General features: G+C 42.4%; 3 protein-coding genes across 13 annotated transcripts in view; all 3 read right to left on the bottom strand.

Moving 5' to 3' along the window:
- Window positions 1–126: 126 nt before the first annotated feature.
- On the bottom strand, window positions 127–7150 carry fance (FA complementation group E). Of its 2 annotated transcripts, XM_015339848.2 has the most exons (10): window positions 6396–7143; window positions 4813–5497; window positions 4063–4107; window positions 3881–3940; window positions 3221–3364; window positions 2769–2892; window positions 2103–2178; window positions 1891–1957; window positions 1014–1139; window positions 127–611 (listed from the first exon to the last, which is right to left on the bottom strand). In XM_015339848.2, the coding sequence occupies exons 1-10, from the start codon at window positions 6593–6595 to the stop codon at window positions 507–509; spliced, it is 1632 nt and encodes a 543-aa protein (XP_015195334.2). In that variant the 5' UTR covers window positions 6596–7143; the 3' UTR covers window positions 127–506. The 2 variants fall into 2 exon arrangements, 1 of the variants encoding a protein (XP_015195334.2); XR_001477627.2 differs by lacking the exon at window positions 127–611 and having other exon boundaries at window positions 1116–1139; window positions 2769–2914; window positions 6396–7150.
- Window positions 7151–8377: 1227 nt separating this feature from the next.
- Window positions 8378–16153, bottom strand: mkrn4 (makorin, ring finger protein, 4). 5 transcript variants are annotated; one of them, XM_015339852.2, is made up of 8 exons: window positions 16055–16153; window positions 13946–14074; window positions 11211–11494; window positions 10909–11051; window positions 10548–10789; window positions 10311–10421; window positions 10084–10216; window positions 8378–9565 (listed from the first exon to the last, which is right to left on the bottom strand). In XM_015339852.2, the coding sequence occupies exons 1-8, from the start codon at window positions 16114–16116 to the stop codon at window positions 9416–9418; spliced, it is 1254 nt and encodes a 417-aa protein (XP_015195338.2). In that variant the 5' UTR covers window positions 16117–16153; the 3' UTR covers window positions 8378–9415. The 5 variants fall into 5 exon arrangements, with proteins under 5 accessions (XP_015195338.2, XP_015195340.2, XP_015195336.2 ...); XM_015339854.2 differs by lacking the exon at window positions 16055–16153 and adding an exon at window positions 15373–15652 and having other exon boundaries at window positions 10909–11024; XM_015339850.2 differs by lacking the exon at window positions 16055–16153 and adding an exon at window positions 15373–15649.
- Window positions 16154–17814: 1661 nt separating this feature from the next.
- ppardb (peroxisome proliferator-activated receptor delta b) overlaps window positions 17815–27563 on the bottom strand; it is a 32545-nt gene continuing 22796 nt past the window's right edge. For 4 of the 6 annotated variants that reach the window (XM_015342775.2, XM_006628435.3, XM_069190341.1 and 1 more), the window contains exons 8-9: window positions 27014–27250; window positions 17815–26693 (exon numbers count right to left, since the gene is read on the bottom strand). In XM_015342775.2, the coding sequence (XP_015198261.1) occupies window positions 26626–26693; window positions 27014–27250 (305 nt within the window). In that variant the 3' untranslated portion in view covers window positions 17815–26625. Of the gene's footprint in view, window positions 27317–27563 lie in introns of all 6 variants that reach the window. The other 2 variants (XM_015342778.2, XM_015342779.2) reach the window with 2 other exon arrangements.

Below are 27563 nucleotides of genomic sequence, written 5' to 3'. Positions count from 1 at the left end.
CAAATTGGCTAACATTTAACCAAAAACCCAACGATGTATTTAATAAAGAAAATAGTACAATATTACTTTGTCATCCGGAAATCTTTCCTAGATAATTCCACAAACACAACAAATAAAATCAAAACATTTTAATACACAATTTTACCTTTATTTTTTACAGGTTACAAAATGAAAAAGTGCTCTTCTGAAAACCGCAATAAACCCTGCTTGCTGTCCTCAGGCTCCACTGCAGTTGTCCAGTCCTTGTTCAGTTCTTATTTCTTGAATAAGCAGAGAGGATCCACTCTGTCAGCACACTGATGCACTACAGTATGTTGGCTGGAGTGGTATAGAGCTGTGGTAAACTTCACTTCTGATGAGAAAGCTGTAAGCTGCATATTAACACAACCTTGTCATCGATTTAAACAAATGCCTCGAGTCCTGTTTCATATCTCCGTAAGAAACACACTTATCAACGGAGGTGCCCAGGGATCTTGTCAATGAAGAAAGGGCTAAGTGCAATGGAGTCACCCCGGGCTGATCCGCTTGAGAGCAGCCTGCAAAGACTTCTTCAGAAAGGTCTCGTTCAGCGCCAGGCAGTGCGCCAGCGTGCTCTTGTGTGTCACAGCTACCTACAAAAACATATGAATGTGTTAGAGGAACAACAACAGCTATAGAACACAAAGAAAGAGCCAATTTGAGTGGTCTTGTGACAATATAATAGATCTACAAACATAACAGTAATTAAACTTACAGTCACATTTCAAGCTCAGATATGCCATTATTTTAAAAAAAGCAAAATGAGAAGGAGCAATTAGATTTATTAGCTATAATAAGGATACATTGTATTTCCAGAGCTCCTTTTCATACAGTAAATGGTATTTTTCTCTGATATATTTGTAACTAAAAACAAATGGTTAGTTTTAAGTTATGCGTATACTATTACAGAAAATTGGCTGCATTGTGTTGCGCTGCCTTTAACACATTTTACAGCTTCCTCTTTCCCTTTGTGATTATGTGTGCTGTGCACTCACATGGCTCTGGTACTTTGTCAGGAAAGCCAGCATCATCTTGGCAAATTTCATGGACTTGCTGAAGAGGGCAGCCTGCTGATTCAGCTTCTCAATGAATCGGTCAAACATCTCTCCACTCAGCTCCATCTACATGGCAACAAAGACCAATGCTCAACTCATGCAACAGATACACTATATGTGTGTGTGCGCGCGCGTTCACAAAGCTGTCTTATTGCACCAGCCCTTGCCCGTAGAGAAATAACAGAACAGAAAAAAGTGTGAAGACAAGAGGAAGCCATTTAGCACAATTGGTTAAGTCGCTAATTGTCCCAAGAATCTTATCCTACCACTTCATGTTCATTAGTCCCACAACCCTCTGGGTGAAGAAATGCATATTATTCTTGCTATTAAATGCAATTCCAATTTAAGTGGTAAAGTTCAGACTTTAAAAACAGACACCACCTAATGGATTAAGTAAATATATTTTTAATTTAAAAATATATTTATATATATTTATATTTATAATATATTTATTTTTAATTAAAAAAAAACTAGGCAGCTGTCTAATGCTCATGACACTTTGAAGTCCCTTTTATCAGAAAAAACAGCATTTTAGCTATTGACAACCTGTTTTGTCAACCTGACAAGCTGTTTTGTATTGGAAGAAATTCAATTTTAGAGCCCATCTACCACGTCTTTTGCTGTCCCTTTGGTGAAACATTTTTTGTCCTTTCTCAATCTGGTTCTTTTTCTCTCTAGAGAAATTTAATTTTTTAAACTTTGTGAGAAAACAGGAATCTAGACTTCTCTTCCTATACATCACCACAGTTGTTAAGCAATAAATGAGAGAGCAGAAGGTGAAAAATGGCAAGGGCAAAGTGGACTGTCCTCTCCTTACCTTGGTTTCCAGTAAGGCATGGATGACCAAGAGCACATCTTCACTCCAGGGCACAGTGAGTGTTTGCCTGGGCACACAAAACCCTGCATGAGACATTCATGTGCATTCCGACAACAACACTGCACGCCTGCAGCGTTCACACTTACATGAACCCCTGCAATCGACACATTACAGAGCAAATCAAAATACACAACTCTGACTGGCACACTTACTCAAAGACCAGGACTTGATACTGCTGCTCCAGGCTGTCTTCTAGCAGTCTGCACAACAGCTCCATCTGAGCACTTCCTTCATGAGCATGAAACACAAGCAACAGCAGCAAAAGATGTCACCTGCTAGGAGGATACTGCGGCTCTAGAGGCAGTGCAAAACGACATATTTCTGACCTGAAGGGAATGTCACACTCAGAACAGCTAAGGAGAACTTAATCACTGTTACCTAAAACACAGATAACACGGACACGTGATATAGGTATTCAAAAAGCAGGAATGGTATTGATTACATCAACTCGGCGGACTCCTTCATGATCAGAAGCAATAATCTTGGGGATTGTAACACAGTTAGATAGAAGTTCATCTTTACAAAGAAGATGGCGGCAGTCTGTAACCAGCTGCCAAATCATATGGTTGAAGCTGACTCTGTGTGATCCGTGAATGCCCACTTCTTGTTTGGAGAGAAACTGAAAGCTCTAAAGAACAGAACTAATCTTTTTAGAGACTAGCTTCTGTAGGGTAATGAATAAGATTCTTATGAAGCCCGATCTAAAGGTTTTGGTTTAAATGTATTGACTACAAGCTACAGTAAGCTCTTAGTTTTAACAGAAGAACACCCCCAAGCAGTGGAGAATAAGCATTCCTGCAGGAAAGGGTCTTACATACCAGCCTGCTCTGCCTGTAGGAGCGGGCCAATCAGAGCACAGCAGGAAGGCCGGGGATAGCGGCTGCAGAAGGATGTCACTGCGGTCACGAGAAAGCGTGAGGCGGGCTCTGATAAGGACAGGATCTGTGAAGGTCAGGAGGTAAACCTGAAACAGTTTGCAACAGATAGGACAGCTATCTCTCACTGAGCCCCTTTCAGAATATGGCCACATTCTTTCATTACCATGATCTCCGATGCATCTTGGGTTATTATGGCAACATTTCTGCAGTTAATGAACTACCATTAATCTTCCAGCGAGCAACATTTTGTTTTTCAGGGTTATACCGAAACACACCACTAAATATGCAGGACCTTGGCTGTTAGAAGACTTCTTATAAGCCCCCTGCCTGTGTCTAGCTGCTCTCCCAATGACCAATCAGACTGTGTGCCAGTGACCCGGCGTGGGGCGTACCCTGCTGAGGAACAAGTGCCTGGCCAGGGTGGCAGCGGTGCTGTAGCTGAGGTCCGGGGACAGCTCCAGAAGGCGGGTACAGAACTGAGGCAGGACTTGCTCAGGCACCTCTGACAAATGCAGTTCTCTGCAAAGCAGCTCCACCTGCAGTGAGGGAAGACACCAGACCCATGTCTGATCACTGTACCAAGCAAGGACCCTAAATACAGGAACACAAAGTCACCACCTGGACTCCAGTCTGGTGTAGTGATGCAATATTCTTCATGGGAGATTGTCATCTGAAGCCCCCAAGACTTACACATCAGTGTGATTAAAGATTGCCATTTTTATTTTGGAAATTAGCTTTGACGCAGGCTGTTAATTGGGCTAATCCTGCATTTTCAGGGGTCAAAGGATCAACCTGGATTGTCATTGTTTTCACTAATTTTATCATAAGACAACTAGCATTATTAATAATAATTACTTGGTTGCATGTGTATAGCAGTTTCCATCCCAAATAAGTCTGCCCTGCTAAGCTTCTCAGATCTTACAGGATCAGGCTGTAATGCTGCTGCCTAGAATCAGACCTCTGGTAGAATGAGTGGTGGTATTCTGTACCTCCTAAGGAAGTGCTTTTGACTGCAATCTCCCCAGAGCTTTCAGTGACTCACTCTCACTCACCTCCCCTGGATTACAGTCGTTCAGCACCTGCAGGGCAGTAGGGGAGTCCAGCTCACACCTCTGGGGACAAAAACAAACACACACCTCCCTCAGGACTTTCTAACAGCGAGACCTTTTCACATGAGAAAACAGAAACAGTTTTGTTGCATAGGTTTGCAAACAAAGACAAATTCTATACTCACTTCTGTCTCAATTTCCAACAGCTCTTTAATGCTTGGAACAAAAGCCTGAAAACAAGAACACAGCATCAGAACTAAGCACACAAGGAGATCAAACAGACAAAGTTAGTCTTGAACACAGAATAACACATAGGGACCTGATCCAAATATTTGAAATCCTCAAAGATGCAGACAAAGTACATGCAGCAGACTTCTTTCGAACACACAATGAGAAATCTAGCAGACAACACAAGTAGAAACTATGTGGCAATGCACTTAAAACCAGGTACAGGAGTCACTCCTTTACCCAAAGGGGAAGATACCCAGCCATGTTGTGTTGTTAAAGGTGATACCATGCCTTCCTTCAAGAAATGTCTGGATGAGACCCTTATATTAGTTATCTATTAACTACCGGTTGGGCCAGATCCTGTCGTTTGGAACCTTTCTTATAAAATCTGGAGAAAAAATATTCTGAAAATGAGGTCATTCATCTCCACATAATGAGGAGTGTTCCTCGTCCTCCGTGTGTGCTCTGTCCAGGGTGCACAGTGGGCACATTGGTATAAACCTTGGGAGTACCCACAGGAAACGAGTATCTTCCTGTTTTTCTGTTATTCTAAAAAGAGATATTCTCAGTTCATGTTTCTATTCTCTTTCTATTCTAATTCAGTGTTTGGGGAAATAATTTGTTCACAAAAAAAGCACTGGATTCCAGTCCTCAAAGGCCAAAGGCTTGAGATTTGGCAGGGGTTTGAGATCAAGCCTGGCTCTTACCCGGAGGTGGCTGGGCAGCACCACAGCACTGGCATCCTCTGGGCCTGTGCAGTCAGGACCGCGGGCCGGCTCCACAGCAGCGCCTGCACGACCTGGTTCTGCATCGTGTGGCACGAAAGCTTCACCCAAACCAGGCTTCTCAGTCAGAGCCGAGCCATCCTCTGAGCTGTGCCCTCTTGGCTGTTCACAAGCCTCCTGTGCCTCTGGGCAGACTAGCCTCAGCTTCTTGCTCTGGCTGCCACTCTCTTCGCAATCCGAGCCCCCTTGACTCAGCCCTGCACTCTCACTCTTTCTCTTTTTCTGATTCTCTGGGTGCAGGGTCTCCATCCCAGCGCTTGGGGGCTGTCTCACCTCCTTCCCCCTGAACCATGCAGGCCACTGCTCTGCAGCTGCCCCGCTGGTGTCCCCAGAGCTACCCCCTGCCAGCCTCTTACACAGCAGAGTCAGCCCCTCCTGGCACTCGGAGGAGAGGTGGATGGACATGGCCGCATGGGGGTCCTCCAACTGCAGGACCCGGCGGAGGTGGCTGAGCAGCGCCTGAACCCAGGGGTCAGCGCTGGGCTCCTGGCTGAGGCAGTGTAGCAATCGCAGCAGGCATGGTCTAGGCAGCACAGTGTGGGTGAGGAGGAGGAAGGACAGGAGATTGCGCTGGAAGAGAACAGGAAACAGGCACACCAGCGGCTTCCTGGGACGAGGAGGATAAAGAAAACAGAGGTCAGAGTTGAAAATCTGGCAGGACTCCAGATTAGGGGAATCCCCTGCCCTTACTATTACATGATTATTACAAATTACTCTTAAGCCTGAAAGCACTGCTCTGTTTGGGAATTTTTAGCAACTTTTACTAAAATTAAACTCGTGTGAATCCTGTATTTCTTTTCAAGCCAGAAAATACATTTCAGAGGTCCTCTGCTTCCTTAAAGGATATGAGGACCTTCTGTAAAATGTTTGAATTCTTGCATTTTCTGTTTCCATGCAGTATACATCTACATTGTTGATATTTGCTGAAAAGATGTAAGTAGTTCCAGGTTACAGGACCTCCTCTGGTTTCAGCCCACTCTGATGAGTCCCAGACAAATCAAATATTAATGTGGAAATTAGTGATATATTCCAAGCGTGTTAAATATGTTCTGATCACGTTTTCTAGGCCAGGTGAGGCACAACCATGTACCTCAAGAGGCGAGTAGTCTGTTCTGGCTGCTTACATTAACCCTGATTCCAGCTTTCTAATTTGACTGACTGGAATACATTAACTACTCGATTCAGGCTTCTGAATTACAGTACATGTCAGGGGTGACCAACCCTGGTCCTGGACAGCCACAGGCCAGCAAAGTTTATGGATCATCATTAAATTATCAATTTCTACACACCTGGAACAGTTTAATTTTGACTACTGCACAGGTGAGCTGCTCAAATGCAGAGTTCATCGATCTTTTGAAAAGAAAACAGCTGTCCAGAGCAGGCCATCCCTACTGGTGTAAACAACGATTTTTTTTTAATACAATACACTCTTGTATATTAAAAAAACACGTGCAAACTACCAAGAACAGTAACATAAGATTTATTTATATGTTTGAGATACTTACACTGCCAAGCAGTTTCCATCCAAATAAGCTTCGTCTTTGACCAGCGATTCCATCCAAGTGTGTAGCCCCTCTGTGTCAGAGCTCCGCTGGCGCCGGTACACCTGCATCGCCCGCCGGGCTCCGCAAAAGCCCAGTGAAAGCGCCTGCAGGAGCAGCCGGGAGCGACCGTCAAAGCGCTTCAGCACACTTTCCAGGTCCATTGAGACCAAAGCTCACGGGCACGTATATCTCCTCTTAGAAACTGAGCGTTTTTCTGAAAGTAGTACGAAAAATAACCATTAATGTCAATAACCAAACAGAATGACAACGTTATACTTAGCTAAGCAGCCTGCATGTTTATGTACAGTACAATGTTCTAACCAGGAATAAAGCGGTACTACTAATACAATCCGTCATCGAAATGTATTTCAAATAAACTTAGCTGTGGCACTTTATAGTCATTTGATATTCGTTTTCCGTAATAGCTTCTACACGGTCTTTAAATAAAACCGCTCCAGTGCGCTATATTTCAAATCCCTGTGCCTTCCAGATATATTTGAAATATCGCACCTTCCCGGGTTCGTTCACTTTGACACGGAAATGACGTCAGTTACCATAGAGTCAAGAAAGAACCTCGCGTGTTTGCATACACTTAATATTTTGAGAATTTGTGGTATCTTCGAGGAAGATTTTCGTGCGCCGTCCTGGTCAATAATAATCCTATGGTTGACAGTTCTATAATCAATGCAAACTTGGTGATGTGACGTTTATCTAGCTCCAAAAGCTATTAAACTACTCCCCAGCCCCTAATCTGGGGAGTAGTTTACTTGATTTACTTACAGTAGCTTGGAAAACAAAAATCAAGACATACGTTATGCAAGTTTCTCTTATTTGAATGTTTCTACCCGTTATTTAATTTTTAAAACAAATAACTTAAAAGCAGCCATTGATCTTGGGAAAGAAAAACTGGTCACATTCCAAAATGTTAAAAGCTCAAAACAAAAGCATACCTAAACTAATTCCAAGTCAATGCAATGATTTACTGTAGATGGTTAAACAGGTATTAAGAAACAATATTAGCAAGAAAGTATTCTGCTGTCTGTATAAAGTAGCCCAACATTGAAAGGAAGAGTACACTTGCCTACAAGTACAGCAGAAAAACACTAAGAAACAGGAATCCAAAAAATATTGCAACAAAAAAAAACTTTTGTAGTTCTAACAAACTAGGGTATGTTTAAGTGGTTTCATAAATAAGAGATTAAACTTTTACATTAGATACAATACACCTACATTACCAAGAGCTCTACTTGATAACCCATTTAGATATCCAGAAATCCTTTGGCAATGTTCCCCAAAGTAACAGACCTGAATCAGGACCCTGGTCAAACAGAAACCTGCATTATCCACAAACCTAAGAATGGAATAACCCCTTGTGTTTTATGCCCAAAGCTTTTTATCAGCTTGTGAACAATACTGGCAAATTGCATTTGTAAACAGAGGGGAGTGGTAAACTCCAACATGGGCATTATAAAACAATAACAGATGAAGCCAATATGCTAAACTTAACATACTTAATCAAATTGATGGGTATAGTGATCCACAGTTTATAGCAGCATAAATAAAATCACACATAGGGTAGACATCCTCCAGAATGTATTTTATTCAATTCACCAGTTAAAATAGAACAAAACACAGAACACTGTGCTTAAATCTTAAGGTTACCATGACTGGAAGTTGAGTTTCCAAAAATTTGCTTTCCATCAAGTCTCTAGATTTCCAAAATCTGTCAATCTCAGAGGGCCTCAGGTCACACTGAAGCCAAGATGGCCTAAATGTTCTCAGACAAAATAATCATATGTACCTTTTATTAGATAAAGCAAAATTTCATAGACTTCGCATTTTATTAGTAAGCTGCAAGTTGCAGTTTAACCACAAACTGGAATCCAAGGTGAAGCCAGCTTCAGTAAATCAAGGAAGCCATAGAAGTAAAACAGACTCAGGAGTTGTGAAACATGTTTTATTCTTTTTTTTGGTGAATACAATCATATAAAAAGTTATAAAAGTCTAGTAGACCCTCAATCTGTACAGTAAGCCTGCCACATTAACACTGCATTAAGTTAAAGACCTCAGAATGCCTGCCGATTCAGAACACTGCTTTCATACAGAGTGAGGGAGAGCTAGTGGAAACCGTATCAGACACTGAAGCTTAAACCAGCAGCATGGAAGAGGAAAAGGAACTGGAAAAGGGCAAGCTGAACAGCTTAAACTTCACCCGTCTAGGCAGAATTACATAAAAAAAAACTATGCCCCACTCAATTAACTTTTAAAACTCACTTTCACACATTACACAGCTTCCTGAACAAAGACTTTACAATTTTCTCAGATGAGTCCAAACCAAAAAGAAAGGGGTGGGTGGGGGTTTTATCCAGTGCCAGGCTCAGCTCAATACTGCAGACAACTCTAGTGACTGTGTCATGACAAAGCACAGACAAGCATGCATTTTTTTTTAAACAAGGTGATAAAGCAATAGGATTAATAATTTGACATTTTTCCCCAACATTTTGAACAAATTTAACTACAAGTCATCCAAATGTCACAGCAGCTTTGAGTAACGTAGCATCTCCTCCCTGTTGCCTCCAGGAGAATGTTAGTCCAGTTTACAAGAGTACACAGGGCGTAAACCTGCTACAAAAAAACCCATATCCAAAGGCAGCCCATAGATTGCTATAGACTCCAGTAAGCCTTGGCAATTGAAAGATTAACAGAATAGCAATAAGGAGGCAAATAAAAATTGGACTAAAGTTAAAAAACAGGACTGTGAACATTAAAAAAATTGGAGTCATTCAGTTATGAAAATGGGAATCAAGACAAAGAAATTCAGCCAAGGTTACTTTTATATAGACGGCTACACCATCAGGTAGCTAAATAAAGAGACTTGAATTGCTACCATGAATGGAGCACATGACAGCCTTGGCTACTAGGCCTGGGATTTCATACTGCTCTGTGCCCCTGCAGGCACAATGGGGCTACTTCCTCCTGGCTCAGTAGAGGTCTGGACCATCCAGGAGTAGAGAGAAGTAGTCATCCAGAAACTCTTCATCCTCGTCATTGTCCAGTAGGGCCAGAGTAATGACGTACTGCAGGAGGTGCATACTGTCACTGTCCGCATCCTCCAGGTTCACCTGGTAGGGCTAAGAAAAAGCACTTGAAAGCTTTTTTCCCCCCCCCACAAGGGTGAATGGTCAACCAAAGGTTTTACATGAGGAGCATCTGGCTCATTCAGATTGTCTGGATGAATGCCCCAATCAACCCAAGGATCTCCTATGGCCATTTCTTGAAAGAGCTCAAGCTCACAGCCTGGGCATGGCTGGTAACTAGATCTGAACTTGCAGCCTTTAGAGCAGGGGGTTTTAAAGTTTAAGCCCCACACCCCCACCAAAACAAAAATGGTATTTAATTCAAATTGTGCTTCTAGGTTAATGGAGTGCTATGTAAACATTACATCTAGAAAGCAACATTAGTGCTACTAACAGCACCAGGAACAAATCTGCACATTTGGGGAGAAGAACAAGATACAAAATTCTCTGGCTTGTTACAAAGCAAGTCAAAGATGTAATTAGAACCAACCCAATGGATGAAGTCAACTCGTTTGACACCAGAAGATCTACAACATGGCACACTGGACTGCAATACACCTGCTTTCAGGTACCTCCTGTACGCATACCGGAGTGGAGCGGCGCAGTCGGCGTGGCCTTTGTCCCCGGGGTAGCTCATGCAAGTAGATGCATTCCGATTTGAAGGGACAGCTTCCATGCCGCGTGAAAAAACCGCACCTTATTTTCCTACAACAAGAACACATGATGCCAAGTAATACAGCCAACTCTCTGCATTGCTTGTTCACTACCAGGAATGTACTGTGAAATCCAAAGACCCTACCTGGATTTCTCCTTGAAACTGGAAATCAGAGTTTCCTTCTGCTCACCCTCTCTGACCCAGTACTTGTTGGGGATATAGAAAGTTGACTTTACCCTGCATTGAGGACAAGACCTGGAGGTGGACAAAATAAAATTCTTGGATAGGCATTTACCACTTTAAAATACCTGCCGTGTGGAGGAACCCAAGGTGTCTTAAAGCTTAACTGGGAGCATCATGCAGATTAAGGCAGTTTCTTACTTGACGACTTCATTCTGGAAGTCCTTGGTCTTCCTCCAGGTGACAATGCAGCCCAGACAAAAGGCATGACAACAGTTAGGCAGGATGCCGAAACGCCGCTCCTGGGGGGTGGGCTTCTCGTACACCTTGTCCATGCAGATCCCACAGGTCACGTCCTTACTCTGGTCATAGGCTTCTGCTGCCGACCTCTCTGCCTGTGCTCTGCTCTCTGAAGGTGCTGCACCCCTCTGACTTGCCACCTGCTGGCCACAGTTCAAGCTTCATGTTAAGCTTTGAATATTTGGAATACTAGAGCGCCCAGTTCTTCCAGTCACTGCCAAGCAACAGCATTTCAGGACTTTAAAATGAATTGACTGCATACCATCCCAGAAGCAGAGCCCCTGCTATCTTCTAGTGCAACGCCTGCAACAGCGAGTAAAGGCATAGAAGCCACATCGGATGTGGCCCCATCAATGGGCTGAGGGACATTATGGGATACTGCAAGACTGTTCTGCATCTGCAACTCTGCAAGATATGAAAATTCAGTCAAAAGATTTGTCTGTATACCCAAATAGGTACAAATGATTTGTAATGAAGGCCCAGTGGAGGGATTTCCATCCATGGGCCCATAACCCCATGCAAAACAGCAGGTTACAGCATGCCCGCAGCCGAGTGCGTACTCACTTTGCTCCTGCTCTGTGGGTGCCCCCTCGGCAGCGGCATGCTCCTCTTCCTCTTTGATCTCCACACTCAGCCGCTCGAAGTTGCGCTGCTGACTGGCAAAGCTTGCCACCAGGGGTTCGGACCCTCTGCGGTTCCTGGCATAGCTCCCCCGGGCCATGGAGATGGAGGGCTCGGAGCCACGGCGGTTCTGGAGCACACTGCCCTCCCAGATGGGCTGGAGAGCAGGTGCTGAACCCCGTCTGCTCCCAACAGCACCCCCATCAGGCTGAAGAACATGTTGATATCTAGCAAACACCAATTTGACTTTATATACACAATGGTCCTCACTGCCAAGTATCTGAGCACCTCCTATTGAAGTTATCCATTTGGGACAAAGCCAAGCTAAACCCAAGCTTCTTGACCCCTCTGGATCTAATACACCGTCTTCACCCACATATCCCAAAGAATGAGCTGCTAATCACACCTCCACTACAAACAACCCAGTTAAACCCAACTCATCTGTCCAGTCTTCAACCTTGCACATCTTCCAGGGCAGAACTTTGAAAATGATGAGCAAGTTGGCTGAGCAGTTTCAGGGTGTTCATCTTCACATTGTGAAATATTCAGAAAGCTAGAAGAGCACGAACAAAATTTGCATTCCCCCCCTCATACCAGAAACTGCATACAAACACCACAAAATCTTGTGCAAGAAAGCAAAGCTTGCAGAAATTACACAGTTTAAGTGTTATTGCACCTTAAAGTCTTGCTTAAAAAAAAGATCCCTCCACAGTAAAGGCATATAAAGCAACAAAAGTTTATTAAAGTATTGTCTGGCTCACTGAAACGTCAAATTATGTCCCAAAATAGTTTTAAAATACTATTTTAGAAGGACTCATACATGCTGACTAAAACTAGTCAGATCTGTTAAAGAAAGCTAAACCCTACTTTAAACTGTGAGCAATGGACATGAAAACACTGCTTCACAAACCGCCCAGATGTTAAACAGCAGAATTCAACTTCATTCACACTTGGCCAACTCCAGCAAGTGCTTCCACAACAGAAAGACCAGGCCTGGGTCACTGCAAAGTGCTGTTTAGAGGCTCTTACACAGAACATAAGGCAAATTTGAAGTACTGGAGTACTTGGTCTCAAACTAGCTCGGCCTAGGAGTTGGAGGCTTGATATTCTATACCAGTGGTTCTCGAGCTGTGGTACACGTGGAGCGCCGCCAGGCGGTACGCCATATGACCCCTGAACTCTGTGTGCACTGAAATTGGGACGGCTTTTCATATTTACTATTTTAATAAAATTCGTTTGTCAAATACACAGCCTACATACTATGATACAGCGCGCACTAATACTTGAGTGGACACAAGAGCTACAATGTAATTCTAAACCATTCTATAGGAATGTGTGCTACAAAATGCAATTGGTTAGTTCTTCTCCAGCAAATAGGGAGGTAAGAGAATGTGCGTGATTTTAGAACGATGCCAATGTTGTAAGCACAGGAACGCATACTACGAACACTGGAAATCTTGTGAGGACAGGAAAGCGTGAGACAACAGAAAAATATTTAAGAACTGTTCTAGGTTAACTAACTTCTGAGAAACTCCTGAAACGGAAACAGGGAAAAATACAAGCTTGCAGATTGCTAAAGCAGGTAAGCTCCACACTACTTGTGAAGAACTTTGTTTACCGCTGGGAAAAGAGCCGACGTGTATTATGAGTGGAGAAGAAGCTGCTGAACAGCTCAACCTGCTGCCCCCTCCGAAAGACAGTCACTCATAGAATTATCAATACAGCAGATGTCAAAAGTACGCTGATAGAGCGCGTTAAGATGAGCAGATGCTCCTCACGGCAATTAGGCAAGTCTATAAATATAATTGATTTGGCCAATTTGCTCATTTACATTCTATATGAGCTTGAGGGCATGTCCCATGAGGACTTTCTGTTCTGCAAGCCGCTACCAACAGGAACTACAGGAGAGCACATCTCAGCTTCTGAATTAATTTATCAAAGAGAATGGCATCGACCGGATAAAATGTGTTGGAGTTTGTACGGACAGTGCTAGAGCAATGACAAGCCGAAACAGCGGTGTAGTCGCACGAATTAGAGAGGTTGCTCCAGATATGAACTGCAGCATCCACTGCAAGGCCTTGGCCGTCAAGGAAATGCCAGACGATTTAAAATCCGTTAGACCCCGTTGTGAATTCATTGGTCAAGCCTTGATACAATTCACATCTGCTTTGCTCGACTAAACAGGCTCACACCTCTCACTGAAATGGTGCTTTTTTATTGTTTATTCTAATTGTTGTTCCTTTTGTCATTCTGTAAAGCGCTTTGAGAAGCCACCATATCACATAGCTAATTATTAGAATATTCATTATATGTGTATGTGAGTGGGTGCGCGCACATGCTCATGTTGGTCATTTCAATTTTCTGGGGGGCCCTAAGAGAAGATCACTTGTAGGTGGTACATAGATGCTTGGTTTGATCAGGGGTGGTACTTGGCCCAAGAAGTTTGAGAACTACCGCAGTCAGTTGTAGTACAGATCCTATTGTAGCCATTTGACTATTAGGGGGTCATAAGGAAGAAACAGTGGGGAACATTTTTTGCTGTATTTGTCCACTCAGTCTCATTTTGATGAAGCAGGATAATGTTGAAATATGTAAAAAAAGCTTGTGTATTCACTTGAAATCAAGCAGCAACACTAAGACCTGCATGCTTTGATAAGCAACGCGACCATTGTCCATACCTGCACCTGTCACCAAACCAGCAGCCTCCTTTCTGAAAGTACTTGCAGATCTGTGTGGACTTCAGCACCGGCAACTCATGGGAAAAGTGACAGTTGGAACCAAATCGACAACAACCATTGATGAACTGCCTAAAAAAAAAAAGCCACCGTTAGTCAAAGCAACTCCTTTAAAAGCAGAACACATTGTAAAATGAAAGATAAGCAAGATCACATTATACCACATGAACTTAAGGGCAGAGCGGTGGCACTACATCTGCAGGTGTGGCTGGAAGGTTGCCAGTTCAAATCCCACAGCCGGCAGAGGAATCTTACTCTGTTGGGCACCTGAGCAAGGCCCTTAACCCCAGCTGCTCCAGGGGTACCGCAAGCTTCTCTCCCAGTCTGTGTGCCTCATGGAGAGCAAACTGGGGTATTCAAAAAATTGTGTATGACTAATAAAGTGATCTAACTTAACACTTTATAAAGCACCTTTTCAAACTGAAGGTCACTTTACATAGTGATGAAAATACAAAAAGTAGCCAAAAGGAAGATTTGCAGGATAAATAAAATCAGACACAGGCCTTATAAAAAAAAAGTGAGGTTTTAAGACTAGATTTAAGAGGCAAATGTGCCTCTCCAGGAGTCAAAAGAAAATGAGCAGCAACAGAAAAAGCACGGTCATTAGACAACCGAGAGTCAACACTTCAGTCCTTAATCGATTTGAACGCAAAACACGTCTCCTCCTGGACTTGTCGGTAACCGATTTTTAACAACCGCTGCTCTAAAAGAGGAAGGTAAATAAAGCAAGCCTGTAACTTTGCTACAGTATCCTGTGCAGTTTGAAGTTTAGAGAAGCTTAGCCGTCAAACCAGGAAAATTAAGCCAGCAGAGGGCGCAAGAACTATCAGCAATTTTAGAGCTCCTCTTTAAACCTTAAAATATGAATCTTATTTTTCCAATGCCTTATCAGATCCAGTACAACGTTGAAAGTTACACTAATCACCCGTTCAAAATGACTCAAGATATAAACAGTTATTTTTATTTACACCCTAAATCATTAGGAAGCAAAAATGTTAAGAGACGTAATGTTAAGGAAGTAAATAAAAATAGGTTAATTCGAAGTTGAATTAGTTACACCTACACAAAATGGTTAAAGTTACAGGGAGGTGGGAGTGTTAATAGAAGCAATGCCTAAACCGCTAACATTTATCCTTAGTATTGGTAAGTCAGCGCACAAGTAAAAGGACAACTCCCTCGGGGTGTTGGAAAAAAAACTCCAAAACAAAGTTGCAGGAGTGTCCCGACCCCCTTTGTACTACTAAACCGGATGTAAACAGGATCAGAACTCTGGAGTATGGCACTTTCCCAACCACCACATGAACTTGTAGTACTCAAAGTTGAGACGGCTACATACTCGAGAGGAAATCGACTTTCCACAAAATCCCTACCTGCAAGGCGCCCTGCCTGCCAGCGGAACCCGCTTGCCGTTTGCTCTGCAAGTAAAGCCAGTCCGCTCCATCTCAGCCAAGCCTCCCACCCCCAGAGTCGACGAGACGGTCGCCCGGGTGAAAACTGAAACCGCCCGCCCGGACTGCGCCGCTCGCCCAGGCCGGAGCGCGTCACCACGGCGCGGCGTCCAATCAGCACCAGCAGGGAACCCCGCAGTCGGCACCCCCCAAAACACCCAGCTTTAAGCTCCCCGGAGTAGTGGAAAACGAGATTTGAGCTGTCAGATGCAGCAAAAAATAAAAACGTGGAGTAAACCAATTTTTTCCCCCCCTGACAGAAGGGGAAGATGCGTATTGTGATTCCTTCGTCTGCAGGGGCGCTGGAATTTAAGGGATTAGGTTTGTGTAGAAGGGACAGAGGCAAGTCTAGACAACCTGTCAAGAAAGCTGCAATATCCTTAAAGGCTATTTCGTGCTCAGGTGGCTTCTTAAAATCAAGTAGCAAGTGCTTTTTACCTCCTGAGGTTGTTAATCCTACTAGTATTGCGGTCAACTGTCAGTGCATGACAGTGACTATTTTAACTGTATAGATGAATAAGTGACACGGAAAATAAACTTTTTTTTAAGAAAGCGACCAACTTAATACAAAACAGATTGAGGTTTCCCAACTAACGAGCCCTACCTGCAAAGAACTATGCTGCTGGTACCCAGCCCTTGCGCTGTAAGGTCTGATCTGCTTTCCATCTTCCAAAAACACTCCGATAGCTATTACGCCCCTCTGAACAGGGTTTTATAGACACTGGGTGTCAATTTACAGCTAGACTGACCAATGGGCAAGGAAGAACCATAGGCATCTCTGAACCAATAAAAGGCTGGGTGTTTGGGAAGTACCAATAGGGATTTAAAATTTCAGAACTGATCCTGCCCCCCTTGTCTCAGCAAAACTGTCATTGGCCCCTGAGTGAGTGGGAGGGCATGAGAAACACGTGTCTGTAGGTATGTGAGGAAGACACCCAACATTTCACCAAATAGTGTATGAAATGTAAAGACAGGGCTGCGTCAAAGTTTTATGTTTTTGTACATGATGGGCAAAGTACAATTATTGAATATTACACTATTATTCCCAGTACAACAGTAGTTTCCAGCCCTGGTTCATGACTTGTTTCACTTATGTTTTTGTTTCAACTGGGCTGTTAATCACCAGAGTTTATTAATCCTAGTTATGTGATTTTCAACAACTTTATGCAGTTCATTCTAAACTTGGTCCCTTTATTAATTTATTTTTGACTAAGAAGATCTTTGATTGAACAGGTGGCTGGGAGTGATTATATATCAAACACTCCCACAAAAATGTTATTTTCTCTTCTTAAATCTAACTACAAAAACAGAACTCATGGCAGATTCATATAAGTGTTCTCCTACCTGTTATTATATTTAATTTGCATTATTTGTTGCTACAACACTTGTATCTTCAGTTCATCCATATACTGAGATATGATCATCAGTATATACATCATATATACATCAGTATAGACTAAAATCAATTTCCATTTAATACAATACTGCTTTAATATATTAGATATGAAGCGCAGCTGTTATATTAACTACCAGCATATTTAAAATAGCTGACAAATATAGGCATCTTTAAAAAACATAAGTGTATTGTTCACGTGGTACATATGCTGTATAAAACATCTTTGTTGTCCCTATATGTTGTCTAGCACAAAAGTGACTTGATGTGGTTTTAACTTCTGCTACCAATTCATCACAGCCAGTGAGCTAGTTCTGTTTCTATGCTCTTAATGCACAGCTCTAGTTTTATGCTATTAAGCAGGGACTAAACTGCTAAAATCAATCTCTTATGGGAAAGGCACTTATTCCTGATAAGGCTCGTGGCAACCTCGCCCAAAGTATATGGCACAAAACAGGGCTACTTCATCACACTTCATCACAGCTTTGACAACTTTTAATTTGTGCAGACAGTGGTAGTGCTTCCAAATGTCATAAGATCTGTGAAATTGAAAACACAGATGGAGCAATCACTCAATTTTCAGCTTGGTATTTGTGCTCTGTACAGACGAAACCACAGAAATCTATGGAGACGGGGAAGTCCATGATGGATGCTCTCTCACAGGAACAGCAGCATCTTCAACATTCATTGCCTACAGTTTGGCACATCACATTCTGTTACCACATAAAAGCATACTGAGCTGGCATGCTCAAGGAGCTCATTAATGCAACTCATCACCATCATCACTCTTCTGTGCAAACTAAAGAGCTGCTTTGCTTCGGACGGCACACTAGCAAACGCACTTGTGAACCCACAGGATTAGAATTACCTGGGTTTCAGATCCTCTTCTTCGTCTGGAGGGATTGCTGGAATAATCAATGGAATAGTGCCATGGGGGGCAGAGGAATGTAAATAAAAACAACAGTCAAAAGAATGATAAAATTGAGGTTTATTCTTTAATTAAAATATCTAGGAGTATCTTCTCAAGTATTATGGAGTGTATACATTTGCTCAGCAACACTGTATATTTACAATATCATCATTTAAAAAAATAAAAAAACATTTCTAACATGTGCAAGAATAGATTAATTGTTGTGTCACTGTTTAGTAATGTTTCCATTTGGATCAAAGTACATTTGACCCCCACTGCTGTGAACGAATACAGCAATTCAGAGTAATAAAGTTAGGATGATTTCTTGAAAAAAAGTACAAAAGGTTGTCCATTTGTTCAGAACTGTAATCTTTCCACTGATTGCTGAAGACTCTAATGGTCATTGTTTAGCAAGCAATGGGCACAATGTTTTTTGATAAACGTACAGTTTATTACTCAGTTCCATTATTCAGAGTGCTACCGATAGGAAATTCACAGCTGACAATGCCTCTCTTATGACTGAACAGGGGTCTTATAGATACAAAGGAACCCATTGTTTCAGAATATCTGTATGAAAAATAAACACTACTAAACACACAACACAAAGATCAGTTTTATAGCAACAACTGCTATTAGTAAATCCAGAGATGGACCTTGGACACGTATCAGCATCGACCTGGAAAGGGAAAAGCAGCTGAATTAAGGGAGAACGTAAAGTGAATACTCATTGCATGTGAAGATAATTTTTTTTCTTTCCAAAAGAATTCCTTGGGTCTCACTTCGCTTTCTTAGAAGTACACGTCCCCATATTTTGTGCTTCCTGAAGGCCTGGGATCATAACTAACACCTGTCGACAGAGACGACAACAATGTAACTCTTGCCTTTATGTGAGGACACAGGGAGGCACTGATGAATTATTCTGCCCTTTTACTCTTAGGTTTTGGCCTAATCCTGTGAAGGCTTCGAGCTGGAAGGTGAACATTAACTCCTCACCACAAACCCACGGTGGAGACCCCCAGGGGCTCAATGATGGGGGATCTGAGGTCAAGAATGAGGTGTGCCTGAAGAGCTGCTGCATATGAGAAGGAAATTCTCACGGCTGTTCCTGGCACTGCGCCCTGACAGCCGGCATGATCATTGTCCTTGACCTTTCTTACATAGAAAGCAGACAATAGCAAGAGGTACACCACAAACAACAGGAGCCTGCTGTCGTTGTGCAATGCCAGACACCACCAAACTGCACTGGGATCAAAGGAAACGGTCAGCAATCCTTCAATCCTTTGCCTGGGCACTGAAGCCATTTTAAGGGCTGCAACATCACTGGGCTAACTCAGCGTTAGCCAAGTCCCTGAAACAATGTGCAGCACAAAATATTCATTAAAAAAAATAAGCAGGAAAGGATCACCAGGCTTAGAATTAAAAGTTACAGTCTTCCACTTTTTAGTATTAAGGTCCCTCTTTTTGTTGCAGTTAGTAGCTGGTTGTGACAGTTTGACAGTAAATACAGATGGCACAAAAAAAAGAACTCCTTTTCTATGTTCTTTTAAAACCTTTTTATGGAAAGACCGCTCTAGCCTTAAAGGGAGCTTCTACAGAGCCATTCTACTGTACATGCTCATCCTGTACTCTCATTCACCCTGCCTTTGAAGCTATAGTACTTCAAAAGTAGATACACTTTTAAGATGTCTCTGTACCGTTCTTACAATATGTTCACATGAGGTCTGCTGTTGTCTGAAATACTGGTCGAGAAGGTGGAACCCCACACGTCATGTAAGGAGAAAAGCAAAGGATTCAGGTGATGGAGAACTGTGCCATTTATAGTTTCAGAGTAAGAGGAGCTACATTTACTGAACACAGGTCTTTGTTCCTAAAACACAGAGGGAGAAAGACCTTCCTCATGGAGTTCTGGATAACTGTCCAAGAGGATATTTGCTTTGTCCAATGAACACCCCTGACACGGAACACTGGACTTGAGGTTGGTGTTGAGGCTGGAGAAGGGGCAACGAGGCCAGTGCAATCCTCTACACCAAATCACAGCCAGCCTTCATGCACAGCAGGACACTGCCTGAGGTCCGACTATAGCAATGTGAATTTAAAGCTCAAACTAAAACCCTTATTGGAAGCTAATATCCAGCATGTCTGTCATCCAGCATTTCATTAAAAAATAACACTGCTAACCTCCATTTTTTCCTTTTTATCAAAACATTAATTTCAATCTCACACTGTTCCCACCAAAGACTAATGAGATGTTTTCATAAAAATAAAATAATGAAGCGTTACAATGAAAAAAAAAAAAAGAACGCACACATTCATGAGGGTCACCCAGGACGTGAATGAAAGGGCACACATTTTATCCCCTTCTGTCAAAATGATCTTGATAACCAATTGTCGTGGGGCTTTGTTTAGCAGTTTTAGAACTGCAGCAAAGTAAAATCTCACAGCATCGTAACTTCCATCGCTCCCTGTGGTCATTCATTAAAGAACGCAAGGCATTGCTTTCTAGGTGATGCTTGAACCTGAGCCCTGTGTGCGTGCTTTTCTTTATTATAACTGAAGACAAGAACTGGATAATTTGTAGTATTTTGCATGAGACGATCAAGGGGATTTCTCACAGACAGAGTCTAAACAAGCACAAAATCAGGGCTTGGGACCACAAAGGGTTACAACTGAAACTGGGAAAAAAACGCAAGACAGTAAGGTCGGTCATTCAAGGAACTAAAACACAAAAAGGCAAATGTGAATAAATACCATTATATTTTGAATAGAATTCCGCTACAGACAGTAATTAAATAGATGCTACCTTTTGAAGCACATTCACTTGACAGAAATATCACCTGAGATGCGCCATCAGCTTCAGTTAAACCATCAATAATTGTTCAGGTCTGTCATACTGTATGTATACAATAAGGAAATTGTATTAAACTGCTCCAATGGCCAGCTTTGTTTACCCAGCTTGCTTGTATATCAAATCAAACCAAAACCACAGAGATCAAAAGAGCAAAAAATATAGAATGTGTGTATATATACTTTCTATGTAAGAAACGTTCTGCAGCCTTATCAGACAATGTTCCCCCCATTGAGCTGAGACACCACTGGCTGTAGCTGCAGCTTCTGTGATCTGACGTGGCTTCAGTCTCGGTTCAGTCTCAGGAAAGAACTTGAAGAGGTAGACAGCAGGTAAGGGGGGTCATTTAACTACAGCAGCATTGTGACAAAACGACTGCGAAGATCAGTAAGATTCATACACAGAATGGCAACCACAGCAACAGAATGTTAAGACCAGGATTTGCATCAAAATAACCAATAGGCGTGTAGTTAACTGCATCTCTTGCTTTTACTAATTGTTTTTCTTTTCTTCATCATGGAAGGAATTAATGCAGTTCTCAGTGTGCATATTATCATTTGCTGAAGGTATAACAATTCCAGCAAAAACACCTTCTGACATTTCTGGACTCCTCTTTCAAGTCACAAGAAGTTTTTCAGAGCTGCTTTTGCTGGAGTGGTTGGCTACCACTTCACACTTCAGGAAAATGACTACACGCTGAGAGACTCTTTCCCTTCACTTAGTTCATCCCCTGGTGCATTGACAGACAAGACAGAAATATTGTCATGCACATCAACTGTTTAACAATTTGTCATTTTCATTCTATTACTGCCCAATTTGTAATCAACACGTTTTCTTTAAACCTTCGTAGGCAAACTGTGTTCTCCTCAGGCAAGGAAGGACAGAAACTCTCTTCTAACCAGCACATCCCCTGAGCTACAGCAATCCCTCTTTTTAATGGACTAATAGGGAGAAAGGGGTGTTTGTTATCGCCAAATGTCTGTTAAATCACTAATAAGTAGGCAGAGGAATCCTACTCCGTTGTGCTCCTGAGCAAGGCCCTTAACCCCAACTCCTCCAGGGGCGCCGTACAATGGCAGACCCTGCGCTCTGACCCCAAGCTCTCTCCCTGTCTGTGTGTCTGTGTGTCTCATGGAGAGCAAGCTGGGGTATGTGAAAAGATAATTCCTTATGCAAGAAATTGTAAAGGGTTAATAAAGTGATGTTATTATTATGATTATGATGATTATTATTAACTTTTTCTCATCACAAAAACACAGTATGTATGAGAAATATTATATATGTATACTTTCAAGGTCTTTTGACTTTTTTAACAATTGCAGTTAACACTTGTTCCTGTATCTTTTTAGGATATACATGCATAATAACTATACTGTATAAAAGTTTTAAAATCATACAAAACACAAACACCTACTGCATTCAACTGACTTACCCTTATAGTGCACCAATTAATTTCTCAATTTTAAAACCTATGTAGTATTTATTTTTACCTAGTTTTATTTGTATATTTCCTTGTTGTTGCAGGGAAAAGCCATTATTTCTAATTTCACAGACAAATTTCCCTTTAACAGATTTTGTCAGTTAAATCTGTAGCCCGTTACAAACCAAAGGTTTACAATGTTGATGTTTTCATCTGCAGCAAACTCCACAGTGTCTTACAGGAGAGTTTGTGCTGAGTAGAGGAGCAGCATCTGTCCCTGACATCGATGCAAACCTGAAGACTCTCAGAAAACCACCAGGGGTCACTGTTTCACAAAAGCACCCTGGCCAACGAATCCCAGCCTGACCTCTAGCAGAACTCAACTACTTGTGCGCCACTGCTTGGGTCACTAGTCACAGCTGACTATGGCATGACTTTGACAACTGGTGAAAACAGGTGACAAGTGGGCATGAAGTCCCCCTGCACTCGGGGTGAGGGCCTTTGACTGGTTGGCATATCCCAGGACCCCCATATTCAACTGTTTTCCATCTTGCTTTCTAAAAGGGAAGTAAAAGCATCTCAAAGTCCACCATCTTCCAAACACTTCCCCATTGGCTTAGTAAAAGACAGTTTTCACCCCCACGAGAAACACACCCATTGCCTCCATTTCAAGGACACAGCACTGGACGGACAGCCTTCCGCGATCCTACACCCTCCAGGATACAGAAGTAATAAGAACTGAAAACGACTGGGAAATCCTCATTACAGAAGACAAAAGTGTTCTAAGTAAACAATCTGAACAAAAGAAAAGACATTTAGCTAGACACTGGATTCAACAAAAGGTGAACAGGGTGGATACATACCATAACGGCACCCCACTCTGATGTTTTGAACACTATTTAAACCAAAGTGCCAAAGTGTTATAAGGAAGTGTAGAAGGAGCAAACATTTGAAATAGCAAACAGACCCCCACAAGGAAGCCTTACTACCGCAAGCTTACAGCACAGTCCCGATACCACTTTTACACAAAATGCTTATATTGATCTGAATTCTAAGGGTGAATCTGAGAGATACTGCAAAAATGCTCAGGCCTAGTATAGCTATGCCCAGTATATATTGAAATTGATTGATTCATATCTTTAAAGAGTTATTTTTTCCCCTCAGTGGGACATGGATATAATCTGAACAAGCAGAAAAGCTTGCAACTGTAACCTTTGTGTTCAGCTTTAAAAAAAAGATAGCGCTGTTCCCTGGAGTGCATTTCAGTTACACATAGTAAAACAAGTAATAATAAAACAGTAACATTGGATGCCAGTTGGTTAAGACACACAGATTAAACAAACAAATGAGAAAACAAGTTAATTCACAAGAACAAACCATGACATGAGCTCATTAATCGACCTGGATCCCAGACACGAAGGAGGAAGCAGGCTTCATGGCCTGGTGAAGGTACGAAGTTCTCAGAGTCCACAAAGCTGAACAGAAATCAAACAAACCAATAACCAATAGAGCACACCGGTCACGAACGGGTAAACACAGGGAGCTGAGTGTGATAGATTGTGCTTATTCCCCCTGCACTGCAAAGCCACGCAACAGAGGGAGAACCACTGAGGCAACTGTTTACTAGACAAGAAATTTCGGCTCAGGTTGCTGCAAAAAAGGAGCAAATATCATCTTCCGGGGGGACTAACCACTGAGTGCACTAGAACCATCGGCGCCCCGATTGCCATCACAGAGGACTCCTGCGGGTCTGCTGTAAATTGGGCAATTGCACTGCAACATCAGATTCTGATCTGGCAAGACCAGACTGACAACGGCTTTTGCTCCAGAACGCAGTTCAAGTTTCATTTGCGGAAAGTTTTCACAGAAAAACATCGCCATGTCCGTACACTTGATTCTGCGATTTAAAATGGAATTCTAAAGAGTAAAAACATGCACTGGAGCAAAATACTTTGAAAGCGATGGTGACATGCTCATGAATAATGTGAAAAGAAATCATGGTGTCAAAGTGTCTGGTTGGAGTTCAGTTTCTAATTCAGTTTATAGGATCTCATTACGGCATTCACATTATTCCCAGGAGTAAATGTCCTATTTTGCCATATAACCAGAATGTTTTGTAAGGAATGCAGACACTATACTTTTTAAACTTTTGTCTTTTCCAGTATGGAAAGAAGAACAGTGAGAAAATAATTTAAAAGAGAGCGATCCTGACAGGTCATCCAAAACTCCAACCTTTATTATGGCTTCATTATTTTCCTGTGGATTTGCTCCAGTGCCTAAGGTAATGTTTTACTTCCACAGGTTCAATTTTTTTTGCTCCTCATGTGGGCAAAAATCTGTGCATAACACTTTGACGTATGGCGTACTGAGGGAGAGTGGCAGTTAAAGAAGAGCCGACTATTTCGAAAGTAAGGTCTGCATAGGTGCTTAAGGTTCCGAACGGCCAGCATCTGCACTCTGAGATCATGTTAATCACACCAAGTTTTCATTTCTGAGAGTGAATGCTAGTCAATCTTTGGCATCTGTCAATAATGATAAAAATCATTATAACATATCATGGACAACTGGTTCAAGTCTGGGTGATGGGGTCTGCCGACTGCAATTTGCCAAGCAGGAGCACACAGCTCACCCTGTGTTGCTGCAGGAACTAGTTGGCCAGGCCTCTCTCTGCTCCCAGCACAACAGTGAACCCGGTCAGTTTCCAAGCACTTGCCAGTTTACAGTGACAATAGTGTTCAACATGCCTGTCCTCCAATTGGTGCTGAACCTAATGCGTGTCATTGCAGATCTAACAATGTATGCATGGCAAATGGCTTAATGAGTGGGCAGCTCAGAGGAGCATGTTCTGCACTTCCTCATTCTCGTCAACCAAGACGTAAAGACACAATGGGTATTCTACATCAGGTGGGTCTATAACATAGTCTGTTGTCTCTGAAATGAAAAAGGTCTTACTCTCACCATGGAAGTTAAATATTACATGACTAAAGTGTGAATTATTATTGAGTCATATCTGAGTCACAAAGACCAAAATTTAAAAGCAAATAGCATTGACTAAAATATCTGAAAATTGTATCAAGTGTTTTTGTAGATGTGTCCCGCTCAAAAAAGGAAATCTCTGTTCTAATCAAAAATTACAGTGGATGAAATGAAAAGTGCTTATTATGACGAGGAGAGCAGATACCCTACACTACAAGTGCCATTGTGCAGAAGAAAGGAGTCGTGACAACAAACTGCCAAACAGCCACAGCAAGACATAGCCAACAGCCTGGCAGAAGTGCAGGCTTCTGCCTCTTTACTGATCTTTGTAAAACAGTTAACCTAATTTCACTCAGATTTGTAGCATGCTCGTATAACAAGTCTGCCCGCTACAAGGTTCAACACTAACCTCAACAGGATCAAAGCCTGTTTCCTGGACTCAAATCCCCCATCACACTAATCCTCTGGTCAGTCTGGTGAGGGGTGTGCTGGCCTAACGACAACTGTCAAGCTGTACCCGAGCAAAGGGGTGACTGCACATCAGTGCATGCCTGTTGTGTCCACATTAAAAGACTTGAGAAGATGACTGTATTGAAACATACAGTATATATACACACATTGTGAATGTCTGAGGTTCAACTCACTTTGAGTTACAAGAGGAAGCAAGACTCCAGACCAGACTTCCAACAGGCCTCCTTTCTCCACCCTTTTAAAACATGACTTGAGTGCTTTTAAATACACCTAGGGCCTTTTGTTTTCAGTGTTTTTTTTAATCACGTGGCATGCCTTTAACCTTACCATATGCTAATTTGGGTTCCCAGCTAAAAACACAAGGACTCTTATTAATTAAGAAACAAGGTGAGCTTTTCACTTCACTGGTGTTCACTGTTCTGCTTCACCAAGCCTTCAGGCAGAGATTACTGATTAACATCACTATATCCAGAACCTATTTAACTCGCATTTCCATCCCGCAGCGCCAGTTTAGCACAGTGAGGATTTTGTATAGTTGCACACATGTTCCACCAGCAGTTAAATTAATTGTCCAGACAAATCCCTAAAAAAGAGATGCATGTAGTGTAAAGTAATCACAGGTACAATGATTCAAATCATTGTAATTAAAAATAGGAAAAAAACATCCTAAGCTGAAATGGCAATGAATTTTCATTAAACTGGGATCTTGAGAAGACAGAGAGGTAGGCAGTTGGAAAATGAACAGCCCTATAAACACCTTAGTGTAGTGCTGGGCAATATAAAACATATAGAGGGCTGAACTGCACCTGTGGCTCTAAATTGGCTCAAGTGATACAGCACTCACTTTAAGGAACAGAAGAATCAGCAAGACCATGAGCATCACAAGTTTAACTGCCTCTTACTGGGACAGATGCTTTGAAAACATCTGTAACATCTGATGGAAAAATGAGTTGCATTCTGTGAATCTCTAGAGAGGGGCCACCTGTTATTTCTCTCAAGGGTCCACGCCACTGCCTTAGGGACACCAGGACGCACCCTTCACTCTCAGCATCCTGCCTGTAGTCCTGTGTCGGCTGATCAACTCCCCGACTGCCCTCATCCTGCAACACGACGTTCCGATAGTTTTGAGCCGGTTATTCTTATTTGCCAAGTCGGAGACGTCAGGAAACCACACCACACTCTGGCCTAGTGCCTGGGGATTCCTTCTTCAAATGCACAAATCCCACCTGTGGCTAGATTATTAAGGGCAGGTCAAAAAATCAGTTACAAAACATGAATATCTATCAAAAAAGAAAATCACAGAGCCTTGGGCTGCAGCAGCATGTCATACTATTTTGAAATACCCACAGCTTTAGACTTAACACTCCCCTCTATGGCAACGGAAGACTTGTGAGTCTTTTGCTGTGGTCATTGTCCTGTTGTAACAGCTTGAAATCCATGGCTTCAGCTCTCTCATCGCATATACGTATATTTACATATATATCTTTTGTATCTTAAATTAATATTTCTCTATATCATTGTCATGATTGATTCTTTTCTAGTACATATCTTTGTAGATCTCCTGCAGGAGTGGGTGTAGTGAGGTCTCAGACTCGGTCTTTTTTATTTTTTGGACGAGCTGCGCGTTCTCGGTCACCAGCTGCCGCAGGTCGGCCATCTTCTGCAGCAGCTTGGGGAAGAGGTACAGCGAGTCGGGGTGGTTGGCCTGCAGGTGCAGGTTCAGGGCCTGCAGGATGTTGTCTTGGATCTCCTCCACCTGCTTCACGCTCATCAGGCCCGGCCGATCTGCCAACACACCGACCACAGCGCGTCAGAGGACAGCAGTGCACCCTGCAGCGCACTCCCCCCTGCCTGCGACACAAACCTGCGTTAAGGTTCCTGCTCTCCCTTAAAAGGGAGAAGAATCAGCCACTACAAGCTTTTTCACAGTCCCTGTTCAGTAATCCTGAACTATACAGTGACACTACAGGTAAGAATTCCTAGAGCTACTGCAATACAGGATCTGTGAAACGACCCTCTGATACTGTAAAACCAAGGGGAATCTTTAATTTACACAGGTGTAACCCTAAAACAAAATTATAATAAATATGAGCTCCCT

This window comes from Lepisosteus oculatus, chromosome 5, assembly GCF_040954835.1.
Source record: "Lepisosteus oculatus isolate fLepOcu1 chromosome 5, fLepOcu1.hap2, whole genome shotgun sequence".
Lineage (NCBI taxonomy): Eukaryota > Metazoa > Chordata > Actinopteri > Semionotiformes > Lepisosteidae > Lepisosteus > Lepisosteus oculatus.
This window is presented reverse-complemented; position numbering and strand designations above follow the sequence as displayed.